The sequence below is a fragment of the Lissotriton helveticus genome, chromosome 1_2 (assembly GCF_964261635.1).
Source record: "Lissotriton helveticus chromosome 1_2, aLisHel1.1, whole genome shotgun sequence".
Classification (NCBI taxonomy): Eukaryota; Metazoa; Chordata; class Amphibia; order Caudata; family Salamandridae; genus Lissotriton; species Lissotriton helveticus.
Genome location: NC_136058.1, coordinates 356,611,910 through 356,630,962, shown reverse-complemented (window position 1 = coordinate 356,630,962; position 19,053 = coordinate 356,611,910). Strand labels below are relative to the sequence as shown.

At 45.7% G+C, this 19,053-nt stretch overlaps 1 protein-coding gene across 2 annotated transcripts in view; it reads left to right on the top strand.

Annotated features, from left to right (window-relative positions):
* Positions 1-19,053, top strand: part of LOC144807917 (uncharacterized) — a 518,345-nt gene that overhangs the window by 350,913 nt on the left and 148,379 nt on the right. For both annotated transcript variants that reach the window (XM_078673511.1, XM_078673510.1), the window contains one exon: positions 4,167-4,271. In XM_078673511.1, coding sequence (XP_078529637.1) covers positions 4,167-4,271 — 105 coding nt within the window. The remainder of the gene's footprint in view (positions 1-4,166; positions 4,272-19,053) is intronic.

Here is a 19,053-nt window from a genome sequence, read left to right as displayed (position 1 = left end):
GCACGCAGCCACAGCCTAGTGAAGGACGCCGAAGAAAACGACCAAATCTCTAAACATGAGGCAGCCTTTCTCACGGCAGGTGGTAACACCATCACTTATTTTTATACCCTGCCCAAGACACATAAAAATGTCAACCCACCCCCAGGACGACCTATAGTGTCAGGTATCGGCTCCATCCTGGAACCTCTTTCCACTTTCTGTGATCACTACCCAAAACCTTTGGTACAGAACACCTCAACGTACCTTAAAGATACCAAAAATGTGTTACAATTGCTCTGACAAGTCACCTTTGCAGAAGACTCTATCATCCTAGTCACACTTGACATTGAAAGTCTGTACACTAGCATTCCCCAGGACGATACCCTCAGAGTCATGGGAAGAGCTCTAGACTCAAATGAGTGGAACTATAGAACACCTAAGGAATTCATAGTACAATGTGCAACTATGGCTTTGAAAGAAAACTATTTTGAATATCAAGGGGAGCTTTACCTCCAAAGCACAGGTACGTCAATGGGCAGTACTTTTGCTCCTAGTATTGCAGGACTATATGTCCATGACTTCGAGACTAAGCATGTTTTGCCCACCGACAATCCCTACTACTCCTCCATAGGATTATGGAAGTGGTATATTGACGATATCCTCTTGATCTGGAAGGACGATGAGACCAACCTCGAACAATTCTTAACCTGGATAAACACTCGAGATCCTTACCTGAAGTTTAATAACTGCTCCAGCAAGGAGACAGTGGTATTTCTAGATGTAATCATCACAGTAAGCGACACTGTCTTACCAACTAAAACACACTATAAACCTACAGCCAAAAACAATCTGTTAGAATTCTCGAGCTTTCATCCTAGGCCTTTGAGGGAGAACCTACCCTACGGCCAATACCTTAGGATACGTAGGAACTATAGTGACATCAGGGACTACAAAACCCAAGCAGCAGACCTCACTGAAAGACTAAAATCAAGAGGTTACCCTGCAAAGAACCTGGACAAAGGAAACAAACGTGCCAGAAATCAACCTCGTGTAGCACTCCTTGAAGACACTGTCAAGGAATCCTCTAACATACCACTAACATGTGTGACCACATATAGTTCCATTTCAGATGCCATGAAAAAATCTGTCAACAGACACTGGAAGATTATAACGAGTAATAAAAGGACCTGGGAGAAACCACTCTTCTCTTTTAAAATAGGTATGAGCCTGAAAGACTCTTTGGTACACACACGCCCTAAAACAAAAGTGTCTAACACCCTCAACTAGAGGTCCGTCACGAATGCTTGGGGTCTTCCCCCAGTGACCGGGCATTATCCCTGCTCAAATTGCAGCTTATGCCACTTGGCGACACATACGAAACAACTCTCATTGGAACCAGGGAAAATATGGATACAGAGGACACACACCAACTGCAACTCTACAAACGTAGTCTACCTTATAACATGTCCTTGTCAGAAGAAATATGTAGGAATGACTACCCGCAAGGTAAAAGAGCGTATCTGCGAACATCGCAGCAACATCAGATGTTGTAAGTCAACCACCAAGATGAGCGAACATTTCCTCCAACAGAATCATACGCCCAATGATCTTCGCTGGACCATCATCGAACAAATCACCACGGAAAGAAATACTGCCAGCATTCTTTTTGAAAAAGAACAACGCTGGGTATACAGATTGGGAACTCATAACAATGGGCTGAATGACCAAATACCCTGGTCTTCAGTGCTCAAACGATAATGACCCACCAACAGAGTTCTACCTACTACCTCCCTTTTCAATAATTGAAACTCCCAATTCCTATTTTTTCATCACCTTGGCCAGTGATGTTTTTAACGCAATCACAACAGTACTTCATAAATTTTACAATTTAATTACTTCTTTCAAAGTAATATTTCTCTCGCCCCTTTGCTAAATTCAATAATAGTCTACCGTGTCCCCGGTCTCCCGCTCTTCTAAATATTCTAAAAATATAAATATACGACTACAGAACAATGGCTTACTGCCCGAGCCTGGCCCCCGCCGTGTTCAACTAGTAATACAGTCTCTTTCCTTTCCTTGTCCGCGCTACGGCACTGCGGTTTCCTTGCCAACCAAGCGAGTGCTTGTATTCCAAGCCTCGCTCTCAAATTAGCCGGTGATTGGAGGCCTACACGCGAACGTCACTGCACGCTTGCTCTGCTTCGTTCCCGCCTATTGGCCGCACCCACGGCCCAGCCACACCCGCTGCCCTGCCGACACTCCTTATTACCGTTACTCCGCTTCCGGGACCTTATCCACGGGGTCCGGTAGCAGGAGTTGCTAGGTGCCGAGCGGGTGTTTGGCGTTGCGGGCGTAAGACCATACTTCTCAGAGCAGCATTCAGCTAAGTAACCCATAACCTGTGTTTCTCATTCCTTTTCATGCATCTAACCTCTATGTCTCTTTTCAGGGTGTGCCATTGTCGCCTCCACCCCCCTCCCGAGACCCATGGGGTGTGGATCTTTTAAGCAACAAGTGAGAATCTCTCTCCTTATTTTAATCTGTATAGTCTTAGATCACATCACCACAAGCCCCGCATTCGGGCATATTGATCGCTGAACCACGAGTGATGTCTAATTAACCATTCTGTCAAACTGCAATTTCTCTATGCCATAGTGCATGCCCCAAGACTGCCTGAATTCCAGGACAGCGTTTCAGGCACTAATATAGCATTATATGGCACCATGGGCACGTATATTGACTAGCCCAAGCACAGTGTTCAGAGACCATTTCTGCAAAAAAAACCTGAGACCGATTATATTAACTTTAGGTTGTTGTTTTCTTTGTGTGTTTGCCATTTTCCTTTCAGACCACAGGTTCCTCAAATCCGAGGGAACATTCACTTTTTCCGGTTTGTTCTTTTGCACCCATTTTTACACCTGATTTTAACTTTCCCGTCCTCTGGTAAGGGTGGGCCTTAGCGCGCCCACACCCCCGAGGTACATTACTAAACGGTCCTGATGAAAGCCCAGTAAAATTTACACATAGATGGGCAGAAACATGTCGACCCCACTTTAAGTGGAAATACCCAACACACTAGTTGGTAAATTTCCCGACACATATATTTTATTAATGTCTGGCTGACCACATAATAAAGTTTTTTGGTTGGTACAGCTTACTGACATTTTTTAATCCACACTACTTTTCACACTATTGTCACGAAAAACCAGCTCCGCAGTAATCTGGCGTTGTAGCACACCTGGGATGCATTCGGCTTCTCCTGGTGGGCCCGATGATGAAGCATTTCACCACCCAGGGTGGTGAGTGAGGGCTTCTAAAAGAAATCCCTAAATGACCTCCATTGCGAACAAATAGGTTGATTTTGTCCTTCTCTATTACTGTGCTTAATAGACTTTACTCTCACAGCACTCTTTTGTTGTTTAACATACACTAACCTGGGGGACTGAGAGTGTCTTGTCTCTTCCCTCTCTCTCAAGTTGTTGAATCCAATCTCCCCCCCCCCACAATATTGACTGATCCAGAAGTAAAATGGGTAGAATGTGGGGACATGATTAGTTTGCTATAAGAGTAGATTACTTCTCTTGCTAACTTATGCAGTGAAACAGTACATATATCATCTTGATGCTTTTTTGGATTTTGTCTAAAAACTTTGTTTTAAAATCCTCTTAGGGACAAATATGTACATATCATTGCTTCAAATATTTGTATATGTAAGATGTTTGTAGCTTTATAATTGCACAAGCACGTAGTAATTTCTTTTATACGAGAGAGCCGTAACTGACATATAGCTACATTATCTGTAAGATCTGTAGTTTGGGAAAAAATCTGAATTAGCCCACCTTATTGAATAGTTTTAGGTAAACACAACGAATTTTGATACTTGTATTGAACTTGTGATTTTATAGCTAGTATTTTAGTAATTGTTGTAGCATAATTGCTAAAAGTAATTTAAGAAAATTATTTGATTTGTATGGACAAAATAAACTTTTAATATGATTGATTAAAAATACTTTTTGTCATAAATCATCGCTAAAATATATTCAAACATTATGTGGATGCATTCGCATAATTTGTTTAAAGTAAATGTTCAAATTAATCTTTCATACTAGTATATTCATAATTATTTGAATCTCATACAATAACAGAGCAGACTGGTCGAAACATGAAATGCTTATTTCTTTTTTCAGTTTTAGGAGTCGGGGCAGGATACTTCAACATTGCAGCAATGGTGATCTTTCCAATTGGGATTCCTCTAGCCATCTATGTTTGTTGCTCTTGCTGCTTCTGCCAAGGTAATATGCTGCATGGGTATTTTGTGTGCGTGTAACAGAGAAGTGAAAGTAGACGATGCCCTTTAATTTCCCCCTCCACTGATATAAGGTAGTTAATTCACAATATCCTGCTTCTCAGGCACCATTCCCTGTAGCACACTGGTGCACTTATTTTATATGGGACTGAGGCGGGCACATCCACCATGGCACACTCAATCAATCAATCAATAAGGGGCTGGTAAAGTGCAAGTACTCCCCCAGAAGGGTCTCAAGGCGCTTGGGTTAGGGGCGCCACTCTTGAGTGCTTGGATCATCCAAAAAGCCAGGTCTTGATGTCCTTCCTAAACTGGGGCAATGTAGGAGTAGGACTTTCCTCCCATTCTAGTCTTGTTGATATGTGGGATGGTGGCCAGATAGAGCTGGGCTGATCAGAGGTGCCTTTTGTGTGCGTGGAAGGAGAGGTGGCTGTTTAGGTATGCAGGTCTGCATATCTCACCCAAACACTGATTCTAACCAAAGACTCTGGAACATGCTCTCTGACACCACAGCATTCTATTGATGCACATAATTAAGGCTCCACATGGGTACCATACAAAAGACTAGAAATATACTCCACCAAAATGAGCATGCAGAAATATCTACTCAGCAATGTACCGACTTGCATCTTCTCCCACCAGTTGAGTGAAAAGAATATATTTACTAAATTGTACAAATATCTAAAGTGAACTTAGGTGCATTTTGGAGTTTTTCAAAGATGGATTTATTTATAGGTAGTTATGGTGTTTATCTATATTTTTTAGCGTATTTTGTAATATATGTTTATAGCATCTCTATTTTTTTAACTAAATGCCCGCAGAAACTCAAACCTCTCAGGGGGCTTGAAGCTCAGGCTGCTCGGCTTTGCCAATGTCTGTGTTTCTGTGTTTGTCTGTAGGAGGACTGCCCAAGTGAAACCTTAGAGGGCGCTATCACATTTTGTCGGTGGGCCACAACAATATTACTGTTTATATCAACCGGCCCGCATGGACGTCGATTCACCAAAATGCTAGGTGTGGCGGAAGTGACATCACACACCTTTTGAAAGGTCATATGACCTTTCATCCTGAATCTTCCTAGGAAATGCCTTTCACTTGACCTAAACAGTAATTGTTAACACAGAAGATACATTATAACTGCGCCATCATTAATAGAAAAATAGAATACGTATGTCTTTTTTGGATCCACTTATATTAGGGTGCTGACCAATGTTCCTTCTGTGAAACCACTGTGCTCTGCAGGCAATGCTTTGTGCTCGGACTCACCATGCAGCTCAGTACTTTTCTTAGTGGCATTCAAAGGAGGTAAGGCGTCCCATCAATGTAAGATTGTAGTGAATGAGATACCTTGTTTCAGTGTGCTGTAAACTGGGGGACGAATAGTTATATTTGAGAGCATTGAGACACAGTATTGATTTTAAAATAGTTCAAGAGGAACTATTTGAAAACTTGTGGCCAATTAGCTCTCCATTCAGATCAGTTCCGTGTTGTTATGCTGAACGTTCTGTATACTGTAAAAAAAAATCGTCTTTGATATATTATTTGTTACGACTGTTTGAAATTTTCTTGGTCTACTAATAACATCTCTTAAAAATGACCCAATTCAGAGGTGGTGATTTTATCAACCTAGAATGGATGAAGATGTGAGTGAGCCTTGGCAGGATTTGACTATGTTGATTCGTATTTCATTAGAGCAAGCTTAGCTTACCAAGCTACCTCAACAGGTTTAAAAGGGATTTTGGTTTATGATGCCATGCTTTCACCAAGCAAATAGGTGTTTATTATCATCAGAAAGAAAGCGCACACTTGAACAATTCAATATAACCTGAGCTTAATCTTGATGTTTTAATACATTGTGGTGAAGTAGTAATAGATGTCAAAGCATGATTAGTTTGGAAAGATTGCTCTAAAAGCAATATCTTAGGTATATCAAATTTTCTCAGAACATTTGTTCAGTCCTCCTTCATGGAACTAACATCTAAAATCAACTGAAGGCAATGGGGTCTGAGATGGTGCAGCACATCTCTTCAATATGCCAGTTTTCACTAGCCTGCAAAGAGAGCTAATCAAAGTGAGCAGATGATGCATTCCCATGCCCTAGTACAGGGATAATCACTCACAAGTAGGTAAAGGAGAAATGTGTGAAAAGTTTCAGACTTGGTTAGGCTGCCATTCCTAACCACTTAGAGTGGATGGATAAGTTAAATGGAAGGAGAATCAGTGTTCCTTAGTCAGATGCATGAGGTTATACCACATGTTTTAATGTAATTTCAAACCTATAGAGATCTACTGTGAAGGATATGAGCTGAGCTGCTATACCTTTATTAGCACGGGACCAATATACTGTCAAAGGGGCATGATCTGGTTAGGATTCATTCTGAAGTGTCGGTTTCTTCAGTTTAGTAGAAATCTGACATACAATACGAGGGACCCTCGTTTAAATCATGGTGACAAACAGAAGTGCAGGAAGTGCGTCTTTAGCAGTCCATCCACAACTCTGAATGACCATAAATCCATTCTTTAGCAGCAGCCAGGCTCCACCAGGGGAGAAGGGTTATGCAAGCAGGGTAGGAGCAGGTGTCTTTCTAATGTGTTTTGCCAAATGCCAAAATGTAGGGCCCGATTCACAAATGTAATCTGAGACAAAATCCTAACTTTACAAATTTCGGTATTCACAAAGGGCATTTAGGAGTAGGTAAGGTGCCTTGTTCTTTACCCAAAAATACTAATATTAAACATATTTCCACAATATGTATGCAGTTTTCTGTTAATTCTAACTTTCAATATAGTCCCACAGAATTTCATTGTTAGAAGCATCTGATAAACAAGTAACAACTATGATTTTTTATTGAAATAATTAGAATGAAAATATTCAATTCTGAAACGTTTTGACTGAATTTAACATCACTCAGGTCTATGGAAGGGGCAGTGGTCTTCAAACTTTCTTGATCACTCCTGTGGTTCCTGTCACACCACTTTTCTTTAGTGTCTCCTAGTCTATTAATGTTTCAGATAAAATGGAAATTACAATAGCCAAGTATGGGACCATTGCCCTGTGCGCTCTACATAGAGGCCAAGGATTGGATTAATATGTATTGTTAGCACCACTCACACTGCATTCAGCCTCAACTACAGGCCTCCCAATGTAGCACAGTCATGAGCATAAATCCATAAGTTGAGCTGACCTAGACACGTAGAAGCACTCAGGGCCCTATATGCACTATACAAGAGCTGTATGTTGCATTAAGAAAGTATAGAAATTCATCTGGGAAAGCAAACACTCCTGGGGAAGGCCAGATGGGGTAAACACACATGAAATGTAAACTGGAAAGCATCACTGATATGGCAGTAGCAGAGCCTTGTAGTGCGATGGGGCCCATACATTTTCCAAAGTACGGTTTTAGAAGGTTTTTTACGAGAGGGAAATCGCAAGCACATCGCTTATGGTCTCAATGTTAGTTATTCATAGTAAGCATGTAAATGGACACAAGCCATTTTATCATAAGAACAAACTAAAATAAAATTTCGAAAAACAGTTCATTCTTTTCACGTGGATGGATTTTGGGTGCACAGACAAAATATAGAGTTTTTTTATTTCGACCTACATTAATATCGAGGTTAAAATATCATAGGGAGATAATATCAACATCAAGAATATCGGTGACCAGAATCGGCCTCACGGTAAGAAATATTGTTTTTGTTAATATCGAAGTTATTAATATCGATAGTAAAAATATCGATGTTAATAATATCGATGTTTATGTTAGTGCTATGTATTTTAGTATGTATTATATATGTATGTGTTCCACATGTTTTGTTATGTTTTGTGTTATTTTTTTGTGTTATTTTTTTAAAAATATGTATTGATTGTTTAGAAGTTAGTAATTTATTTTTAAAAGTGCATTTTGCGTTTGAGTACTGTGATGGGTTGTCGCTTGATTTTTTTTTTTTTTTTTTTTTTATTGTATTTTTATTGCAGATTCAGAGCATATACAATCATTTGGCCCGACTCTCCCATCCCCTACAGATATCATACGCAGGTCGTAACGGATGCATCACACAGCCATTCAGCCCACATCCCGGAGGCTGGGCGGCGATCGTTAGGAGGCATTGAAAATATTATATCAAAGGAATCAATGACATCTGCTCGGCAGGTGGTCTAGGATCTGTTTTTCTATATCTACCCACCCCCTAAACCCAACAAATAACTTGTCCCGATAGCACCAATGATATTTGTGGAGAAACATTGCCAGCAAACTGCAGTAGCCCTCCTCCACCCACGAATATCCTCACCTGTGTGTCATCTAAATGCCAGTCTCAGTTTGCCACTCCCGAATCCGGGGAATTCTGTACAGAGACACCCCATTCAAATGTCCTCACCTTAGGCACTTAGTAGTCAGTCATCTCTTGTATCATCTGCAGGACCAATAACTGCCCCCCCTCTCCCCCAACTACTGAACTACTGCTGGTGTGGGCATGCAGGGCCATTCCGGCTGGACACGCGCCGAAGGATCAATGCTCAGCTATCAGTATATCACATGGTGTCCCGGGCAAATTTCTCATACCCTAGTCCCCCTCCCCAGCCTGGTAGTCGCTCAATGTCTGTACCAGTCCCTCCCATGCTCGTACCAATTCCAAACTTTTCACATTAGCCGTACGAGATGCCTGCCTAATTCTTACAGTGCTTTCACTACGGGCCCATTTATGAAATTCAGTAGCCCACCTCCTACTAGATGGCCCCTCTGTCGATTTCCAATGCCAGGTGATTTCCCTCTGGGCTAAGATAAGACCTAGATCGATGAATTTACTAGTGACTTTTGTTGTCTTCGTGTGAGCGAACCAGAGCAATAGACAGGTCGCCATGTCGTAGTCCACCTGTCTATCAGTTACTTCGTTCAGCACTGCCCCCACCTCAGACCAATACGAACCCAGTTTCGGGCAGGACCATAGCATATGTTCCAGCTCCACCTCAGGCAGCAAGCATCTAGGACACTTCGCATCCTCCACATGGAAATACTTCCTAATCCTCCCTGGGGTAAGGTAGGCTCTGTGCACTACAAAAGAAATGCACCTGTTGAAATCGAGCGTTCCTGCACCCCTTCCACGTCCTTCTTAGGACATGCCCCCATGACGTGTCCGGTATTGGCTTCCCTATACTCTCTTCCCATTTTTGTTTTAGGGCCGTGAGGGGTTCTAGTCCTTCGTGAAGCATTCTAGAATGCAAGCAAGTGACCGCCTTAACTGTTCCCGCCGCCATTACCACATATTGGCAGGCCATCGCGGTCGGTGACTCCAACTGCCCATTCTTCCAGTGTTTCCTTATCGCTGATGTCACAGCCATATGCAAAAGGAAACCACCATCCGGGAGAGCGAACCGATCCTGCACTGCTCGAATTGGCAACACCTCGCCGTCCGCATACAGGTCACCAATCATTTGCAGCCCCATCTCTTCCCATTCCATGAGGGGGGACCAATCCCCCCCATGTGGCAACGCTGTCAGCATGCCCAGAGGTATCTCAGGTGCATATGGACGTGCCACCCCTGCTCTCTTTTGGCTTTTATTCCAGCATAACTTCAGAGTTCTTTCCTCCATTGTCAAGTCCCTCACATCAAGTTGTTGCTGCATGACTATGTATGACAGGACATGCCTTGGCATCCCTGCCCCCCAAATCTGAGTAGGCCCCTAAACTCTTTTGCGACATTCTGCGTAAGGATCTGCAGCTGCGCTGCCAGATAGTAGAGTTCGAAATCAGGAACCGCCATTCCCCCTTCCGATTTCGGCCTCCGCAGCGTGTCCAGCGCCACCCGTCGTCTTCCGCGCCCCCATAGAAGGTCAATGGTGAGCGATCGCAGTTCCCTAAAGAACATGGGCGGAATCCACAGTGGCAGCGTTCGGAAATAATAGAGCAGTCTCGGTAAGGCCACCATTTTGAGCAGCGCCACTCTTCCAACCACAGACAGTGGGTGGGTGGCCCAAAACGCCATGCAGCCCTTCAAGGCTCTAATGCAGCGTCCTATATTCCCTTCCAACAAGTCATCAGCACCATGATAGATCCGTACTCCTAAATAAGTGAAGCACGACCGCTCCCATACCATGTCTGCGATCAGCAGTGTTTGTGGCATTTCCGCTCTCAGTGGAAAGATACACGTTTTGTTCCAGTTAACTCTAAGGCCCGATAGCGTCCCAAAGTCTGTAAGCATATGTACTGCTCCCCGCAGTGCCACAGATGCGTCCTCTAAGAACAGCAACAGGTCGTCCGCATACAATGTGATAAATTGCTGATCTCCTCCGCACATGATGCCCCCGTATGCCGTCCCCGTTGTAGCCCGAATAGCCAGAGGCTCAATTGCCAGCGTGAATAATCGAGGTGAAAGTGAACATCCCTGTCTCGTTCCCCTCTTTACCGGATATTCTGCCGATATTACTGAACCCAAACGCACCCTGGCGGTAGCTGAGGAGTATAAGACTTTCGTCCATCTTCGGAACTGAGGACCTAGGCCGAACTTCTCCAGTACCCTGTCCAAGTACTCCCATTCCAGGCTGTCAAATGCCTTTTCTATGTCTACGGACAACACAGCTGGCATCTCATCCACATTCAGATCGCTCCCTAATACTCTCATGAGGCGGCGGATATTAGCCGATGTATTCCTAGTGGGAATAAACCCATTTTGGTCCACATGGATTAGTGCCGTCATATGTGGCAGCAGTCTCGTGGCCAATATGCGGCTCAGAATTTTATAGTCCACCGTCAGCATGGACAGTGGTCTGTAGGAGGTCACGTCAGTGCTCTCTCTCCCAGGTTTCAGCAGGGGGACGACCAGCGCCTCCCTCATGGACCCGGGTAGGTGGCCCTGCTCCACTGCCTCGTTAAAAACTTCCTGCAGGTGGGGCGCCAGAATGTTAATATACTTGACATAGAATTCTATCAGGAGTCCGTCCACCCCCGGTGTCTTGTTTCTTGCCATCTGCTTGATTGCTCCTATAACCTCAGCCAGTGTGATAGCGTGACCCAGGTTCTCAGCATCTTCCTCCTCCAGCTGTGGGAACTGAATCCCTGCCAGGTATGTCTCTATTTCCTCTACCTCTTATCTCAGGTGGCTCCGATAAAGGGTTGTGTAGTAATCCAAGACGCGTGAGAGGATCGCTGTTTGGGAATAGACCGTCTCTCCCGTTTCTGTTCGCACACTCAGAACCGGGCATCCCCTTGAGACCGGGTTCGCCAGCCTCGCTAGCAGCGTGCCTACCTTGTCTCCCTCAGCATGTACCTTCGCCGTATATTTCTGTAATCATAGCACCGCAACCTTTCCGTCTCTGTAGCCACTAATTCCTTAGCTTCTAAAAGATGCGCCTGCAATTCCTTGTGTCCCGGCCTCTGCTTCTCTTTCTCCCTCAGCGCCTCCTCTGCTTTCTTGACCTCCGCCAGAACCACAGTCCTTTTCCCCGAGTGCTTGCTAATGCATATCCCCCTCATCACTACCTTGAAAGCATCCCATTCTATACCTCTTGTAGACACCGTCCCTGTATTTGCAGTGAAATAGTGTTCGACACCCTCCCGAATCTCAGAGCTAAAAACCTGGTCTTCTAATGTTTCTGGGTTTAATCTCCAATTAGGGATCGCGGTCCTCACCTGCTGCCAGTGAATGGAAATCAGTTGGCGGTTATGATCAGAAATGGTCCTAGCCAAGTATTCTGAGTGTGTCGCCAAAGGATCTATCGTGCAGTCGCATAGGATCGTATCAATTCTAACATGCAATTCATGGAGCGCGGAAAAGAAAGAATAATCCCTCTCCCCAGGGTGGTGTCCTCTCCATATGTCAAGCAGCCCCCATCTGTCCTGCCATTCCACCCTCTGTCTTGCTACTCTGCGTACCGGGGACTCAACTAGTGGTGGGTGCGATCTATCTAGTGTGGTGTCAGTAATCGAATTAAAGTCTCCCCCCAATATTATCGGACCCGCCAGATAATGTGCTAATGCGCCGGATAATGTGTTGAAGAATCGGGACTGATCTATGTTCGGGGCATAAACACTGCAGAGCACCACCTCCCTGCCATACAGTCTCCCCTCTACCGCCACATATCTGCCGTCTGGGTCAATAGCCTGATTCGTGACCTGGAAGGGAATCCCCGCTCTTACCCATATCAAGACCCCTCTAGCAAATGCCGAATATGCTGTACCAAACACCTGGCCCCGCCATCTCTTTTGTAGCGCCGTACACTCCTGTTTGTTAAGATGGGTCTCCTGAAGTAGTGCAATCTGAATCCCACGTCGCACCAAATATGCATGCACCGTATGACGCCTGGACATTGTATGCAACCCACGTACATTCCATGTGATACATTTCAATTCAGGTAATGTTCCCATTGCTATCTTCTCCCAGCACCCCCTTCTCCAAACCCTGCCAGCCCACACCATAACTGCTAACTTCCATCCTTTGAACACCCCATAAAACCCCCATTACCCACCCCCCCAGAACAGGACCTAATAGCAATGTATCAGTCCCCATCCAAACTATCTCCACAATACACACAAGACTATCCTGCAGTAGCCACTACAGGTTGCCTTAAGGGCAATAGGACCTCGGCTCGACCCCGTCAGGCGGCAGCTCCCGCCCCAGCCTCCCGCCCCACAATCCCGCTTTGTAGCATGGTACATTTATAATGTTCATACAGATTACCAGGCACTCCAGCTCTTCTAATTTCCGTCCATGGGCAGAGGTTCGCCTAGAAGGCCATACAGTTTACAGATCGTCCGCCGTTCTCGGTGTCACATCCGGTCCCTCGGCGCTGTCGACATCCGATAATTCAATGCACCAGTTACTCCAGTCGTCCTCCGATTCTGACCCCCTGACCGAGTCCTCCTTCTGTGACCCCGTTATCACTGCCGTTGCCGCTAGTGCATCCTGCTTGTCCGCAGCCAGTCGTGCCAGCAGTTGGGCTTGTTGAGTCTTGTTCCTCTTACGAATGCGTTGCGATTGGCGCATCCTCAGCGGTTTAGGCTGTCCCCTGTCTCCCTTGCTCCTACGATCCGTGCCAGCCCTGTAGGATTCAAGCCAGGTCCAAGCTTCCTCAGGCGTCAGGAAGAACTGTGTTGTGCCGTCCATGATGATTCGTAATTTGGCAGGGAATAACAGTGAATATTGGATCCCCTCATCCCTGAGTTCTTTTTTGACCGACAAATACGAGGCTCTACGCCTCTGTATCTCCTGTGTGTAGTCCGGGAAGATCGTGACTGTGCCGTTCTCCACTTTAAAAGGTCCCATTGTCCGCGCGTTCTGAATCAGGAGATCTCTATCCTTGTAGTGAAGGACTCTAGCCACAACAGGTCGGGGTGGTCGGCCCTGCAATGGCGGCTTGGCCGGAACTCTGTGCACCCTCTCGAGCGTGAAAAAGGGGGAGAGACCCTCCGGGGCAACCTGCGTCCTGAACCAATTCTCTAGATTAGTTATCATGTCCGTTCCCTCGAGTTTTTCTGGCAAGCCGACCACTCTTACATTGTTGCGCCGATTTCTACTTTCGGCATCCTCTGCCTTTTTCTCCAGCATCGCCAGTCGTTGCAACGCATCCTCCATCTTACGTTCTATTGTCACTACCGCCGGCTTCAAGTGCTGAACCACCAATTCAGTTTCTTTTACCCTGTCCACCAATTTCGAGTGGTCAGCCCTCAGGAGTCCCAGCCCCGTCGCGACCTGCGTGATGTCGTTGTGCAAGGAGTCCTTCGTCGCTGTGATGGCCTCTAATATTTTATCTAATCGTTTGTTCAGCCTCCTTTCGGACACCATGCTCTCAGCATCATCCCCGTGATCCTGGGCGTCTGCCTGCCCCAACGCGTCTACTCCCCCACCTTTGGGCTTCATTATTAGTGACAGAATGTCCACTGTTCTTCAGAGACAGGCCGTCCTCTCCAAAGCCCCGCTCTCAGTGCCTCCCCGGCTATCACAGGCGCAATATTTCCTCAATTGGCAACCTTGGATATTTGTTCGCGCACAGCAAGGGCCCACCGCCCCACTTCGGCCTCACCTGTCTGTTGCAAGTCGTGCACAGATTTCACTATTGATTACGTGAACCATCTGTGAGGCAGCTTCACAAGACCCTGTGCCTCATGGGAACAGTCCAGTCCAAACTACCAAGCCATGTCTTTCCCAGACCGGAATCAAGCATCCAAGGACCGGTTTCTGGCTATCAGCCTTCATTCAGCCTGGATAGCTTGACTCCAGTGGTGTGGAGAGCCTGGGACTCACGTCTGAGCATACCCAGCCCACTCGGGGTGAAAATTGCAAAAAACACAGTTGATGGACAGAATGTAGAACAATGTCATACATTCACCCTAGTACAAGGATCTGGGCCTAAATCCAACGTTTTTTTGCACTCCACACCACCCTGGGTTAGACACTGGCTATATGCAAATCAGCTCTGACCCTGTGCCTCATGGGAACAGTCCAGTCCGAACTACCAAGCCATGTCTTTCCCAGACCGGAATCAAGCATCCAAGGACCGGTTTCTGGCTATCAGCCTTCATTCAGCCTGGATAGCTTGACTCCAGTGGTGTGGAGAGCCTGGGACTCACGTCTGAGCATACCCAGCCCACTCGGGGTGAAAATTGCAAAAAACACAGTTGATGGACAGAATATAGAACAATGTCATACATTCACCCCAGTACAGGGATCTTGGCCTAAATCCATCGTTTTTTTGCACTCCACACCACCCTGGGTTAGACACTGGACAACCTACCCACCTCCAGCTGCCATCTATATTTCCCCATTTGTAAAAGACACACGGACATAAACAACTGTGCAAGCAATTTGCCAAAGCAAAACTCATTTCATCAGCAGACTTGGTATTAAAAACTTAAAAAGAGTAAAAGAGTTAAAAGATGCAGACAATATGTACTTTAGGGCTGCATTAATGATTTTAGGATCAACAAAAACAATGGGCGTAGAAGTGTCGTACTTTAGGACACTGAATTCCTCCTCACAGTAAGCAAACCCTAAGTTCCTGCATAGTTGGATAAGCCATCACTGTCTTGCTAATTTATAGCAGGGCAAAAGAAAAAAACGTGAATCTCTGACTCTTCCTCTCAGTTGCAGGCAGGGCACCCTTGAGGTGTAGTTTTTGACCATTTGTTAGAAAAAGCATAAATCAGCAAAGTCCCAAATCTAAACTGGACATACAATTTCCTTTCCAGGGTTGGTGCTCTAGTAATTTTACAAATTCTGCTGTCAGAAGTCCTAAGGCCAAATTCCCCTGGATATCCGCAAGTTTGTGCATCCTATAAGATCTTACCATTTCTGAGCGTGAAATTACAGGGCATGATTCCTCTACATTGCTCCATAAACCTGAGTTTCACAGCCTACAACATTCGTCCTTTACATGTGCAAACTACGGTATTTTACCTACGCCCAGAAAACTCAATAGCTCCTTTAATTCTGATCGATAAACGTCTATTTCTGGGGTCACCCACGTCTGCACCAAACAGTTAGGGGTCTAAGTTTAATCTCATCCCCAATTGAGCTCATTCCTAAATCCAGTTGTATGGGGGTAAGGAGAGTACTAGGGGAGAGGATCAACAACTGCCTCATAAATTTGTTCTCTTTTTTACTCAAACTACCAGAAGAGCAATGACCCCATAATTCAGTCCTATACATTGTTGTACCCCTTGCTTGCGCTTTGTAACTCTATGTTGTTGGCCCACCTCGCTTGTAGGAGGAGTTTCTATACAATTTTACCATTCTCCCCACACTCTGGGCAAACTTGAGGCTTGTTTTGGCCATTTGCAGTCCCCACTCCAGATCTTCTGTCATGGTGACTCCTAGGTAATCAAATACTGACACCCTCTCAAGCATGGTGGCATCTACGCAATGGTTAGAACGTGATATGTTGGCTGGGTTTAAGACCATAAATGTAGTCTTCTGTGTATTAATCTCCAGCCCCCTGAGTTCACAGAAGGTATCAAAGCTATCAAAGACCCTTTATATACCCATAGGCGACTTTGACAGTAAAACGGTTTCGTCCACAAACAATATTGCTGGTACCTTCCTACGTGCTATCTTCGGGGCATCATTATCCTTAACCTCAGTGAGTTGGGTGATCAATGCGTTAACAAAGAGACAAAACAGGGTAGGTGCAAGCACACAACCCTGCCTTACTCCTCTGTTAACTGGGAGTCGAAAGGTTAGGTCGCCACATTTCCCATACCTCACTTGGGCGAAGTTGCCTTCGTGCAATGTAATAAGCAAACCTAGGAGGTAGATGGAGAACCCAAGATCTCTAAGTACACCACATAATTTAGCTCTGGGCACCAAATCAAGAGCCGAATTCAGATCCACTAATATTAAATAGAGACTGCCACCTTCTATTGTCACCGTTTTCCAATATAAAAGTTGGAGCCTATGTATTTGGTCAATGGTGGAAATGTTTTTTCTGAATCCAGTTTGATATGGGCTCAGAATTTCATGCTTTTCCATCCACACCTGGAGGCGATCAAGTAGTACCCGTGCAAACAGTTTCTGGGTAACACAGATCAAACTGATTGGCATATAGTTTGCAGGAAAAAGGGGTGAAACATTTTTAAAAACTGGGACAATTTCAGCCCCAAACAAATTTCAGGGATTACCATACCATTTATAATAGCGTCAAATAGAAGCCATAAGTATTTCCCAGAGATATTGTGGATGTTTCATCAATTGGGCCAACTGCTTCCTTAGTGGTATATAGAGCCTGGAAGTGAGTCTTCCATACATCTGCTGCTATATTAGGCTCCATGGCTGGCTTCTCTTCACTGCTTGCTGTGCTGACTATGGATCAAAATGCCTTCATGTCTTTTTTTGCATAGGCCTTTTTTTAGGTCGAGCCTGTGCTGCCCTGTGAGGCTTCTTGTAAATACTCTGTTTGGTTCTGACTCCTCCCACTCATTGGGTTGTCTTTTGGGTACGTCTTTTTGGAAACAAAGGGGCTCATTAGGATGACGGGCGGACTTTGTCCGCCCGTCATCCTACCGGTGATAGGGACCGCCCGCCATAAGGGCGGGGTTCCCGTGGCCAGCATTTGGATGCGCCCGCCAAAGTGGTGGGCGCATCCTGCAAACCTACCATTGTGGCGGGCGGTGCACTCAGAACTGCCCGTCACAATGGCAGGAAGGCATGCTGTGCACTTCCATGCACAGCATGGCAGGCACCGCACGGTGTCTGACATCCCGTGCATGGTACTGCTGTGGGGTACCATAGGTACCCCCCATGTGCACACTCCAACCCTCGGAGTCGATGGGAGCCTGCATCGGGCCCCCAAAGCAGAAACTGCATGCCTTTCTGTGGCGGCATTGCAAAAGCCAATTGTAATATGGCTGGCGGTGTCTGATAGACATCCCACCATATAAACCCTTTTCCACCACGGTCGCAAGGCGACCGGGGCGGAAAAGTGGCGGACAGTCTTTCCGTCTGCCGCGGACCCCCAGCTATACTTATATGGCAGGGGGTCATTCCAGCTAGGATGGCTGGCAGATCGCCCCCGCCAGGCCGGCGGTGGCTACCGACGGCCTGGCGGGAGCGATCTGCCTGCCATCCTAATGGGCCCCTAAGCCTGCAAATGGCTAAAGGTGGGTGCAAGTCCCATCTCTTCTGAAAAGTTCACTCCCACTGTGTTTTGCCGCGGGAGCGAGCAGCGGCGCGCAGGGAGGCAGCTGCAGTTCCTCCTTGTCTCTCCTGCACCACTTCCCTCTTTCTCCCAGTGCCCGCCCCCACCACTCCTCTTGGTCAAACTGTGAATTCCAGGATGACATAGCCAGTAGTTGAAGCGCTGGCCGATAGCAGGCTTGTGGTTGGGCTGGTCGAGTGATATTCCTCCTCCTTAGTTCTTCCAGAGGCAGCAGCTCGCTGTTCAGCTGCTCCACGGTTAGGACTGTGATGTCAGGACAGCATGTCTTCGTTGTTGTACGTGGCAAACATGTTTGAGCTCTGAGAGTTATATCTATGTTCCTGTGTGTTCAGCCACTCATTTACCGGTGTTAGTGTGTGCACTAGTGGTTAATGATTTACGTATTGGTGTGTAAAAAGGCACTGATTGCTCGGTGTGGCTTCTTACATGTATGCAAACCCCTCTCTCCATTACTTTCCAACCTCGGCGAGTTAAACCTCTGTCACCCCTCCAGGCTGTACCACTTGCCCTGTCCTTCCACTACAGACCATCCCAGCGAATCTCACCCGAACCATCGCCTCATAGAACCATGCTGAGCGCCCTCCAGAATACCCTCCCTTAACCTCCAGCATTTGTGATCCCTTGGGCCAGCCAGGGTGTCTCATTGCTTTAACCCCGCACATAAACCTTTGGGTGTGGTGCTTTAAGGTTTTAAGTCCAGAGCTGCAACGTTCAAGGGGGGAAAGCACAGGAGAAATAAAGGCCTAGGTGTTGGATGGTTTATTGTCTGGAGCAGTGGAAAATTGTATCCAGAAATCCGTGTAAACCTACTTTTTTCCCCCAACATTTATGGTCTCTCTTTGAGAATCATTTTGGCTTTCACATCTGAGCCACCCTAGAAGTTCATAACACCTAAGAAGATTTTTCCTGGTTAATCTCTTTACATAAATAAGTTTAAAGCTATTAGACTTCACCATATTTCTGAGTTGTTTCACTGAATTTTACAGGAAAATGTCTATCACACTTTTCCATTTGCTGCAATCCTGTGAAAGGCAGATATTAAAAGAGACTAACATAAAATATATAAATCACAAAAGAAAAAGGTCAAGGCATCCTAGACCTGCACTGTTTTTTTTAAAAA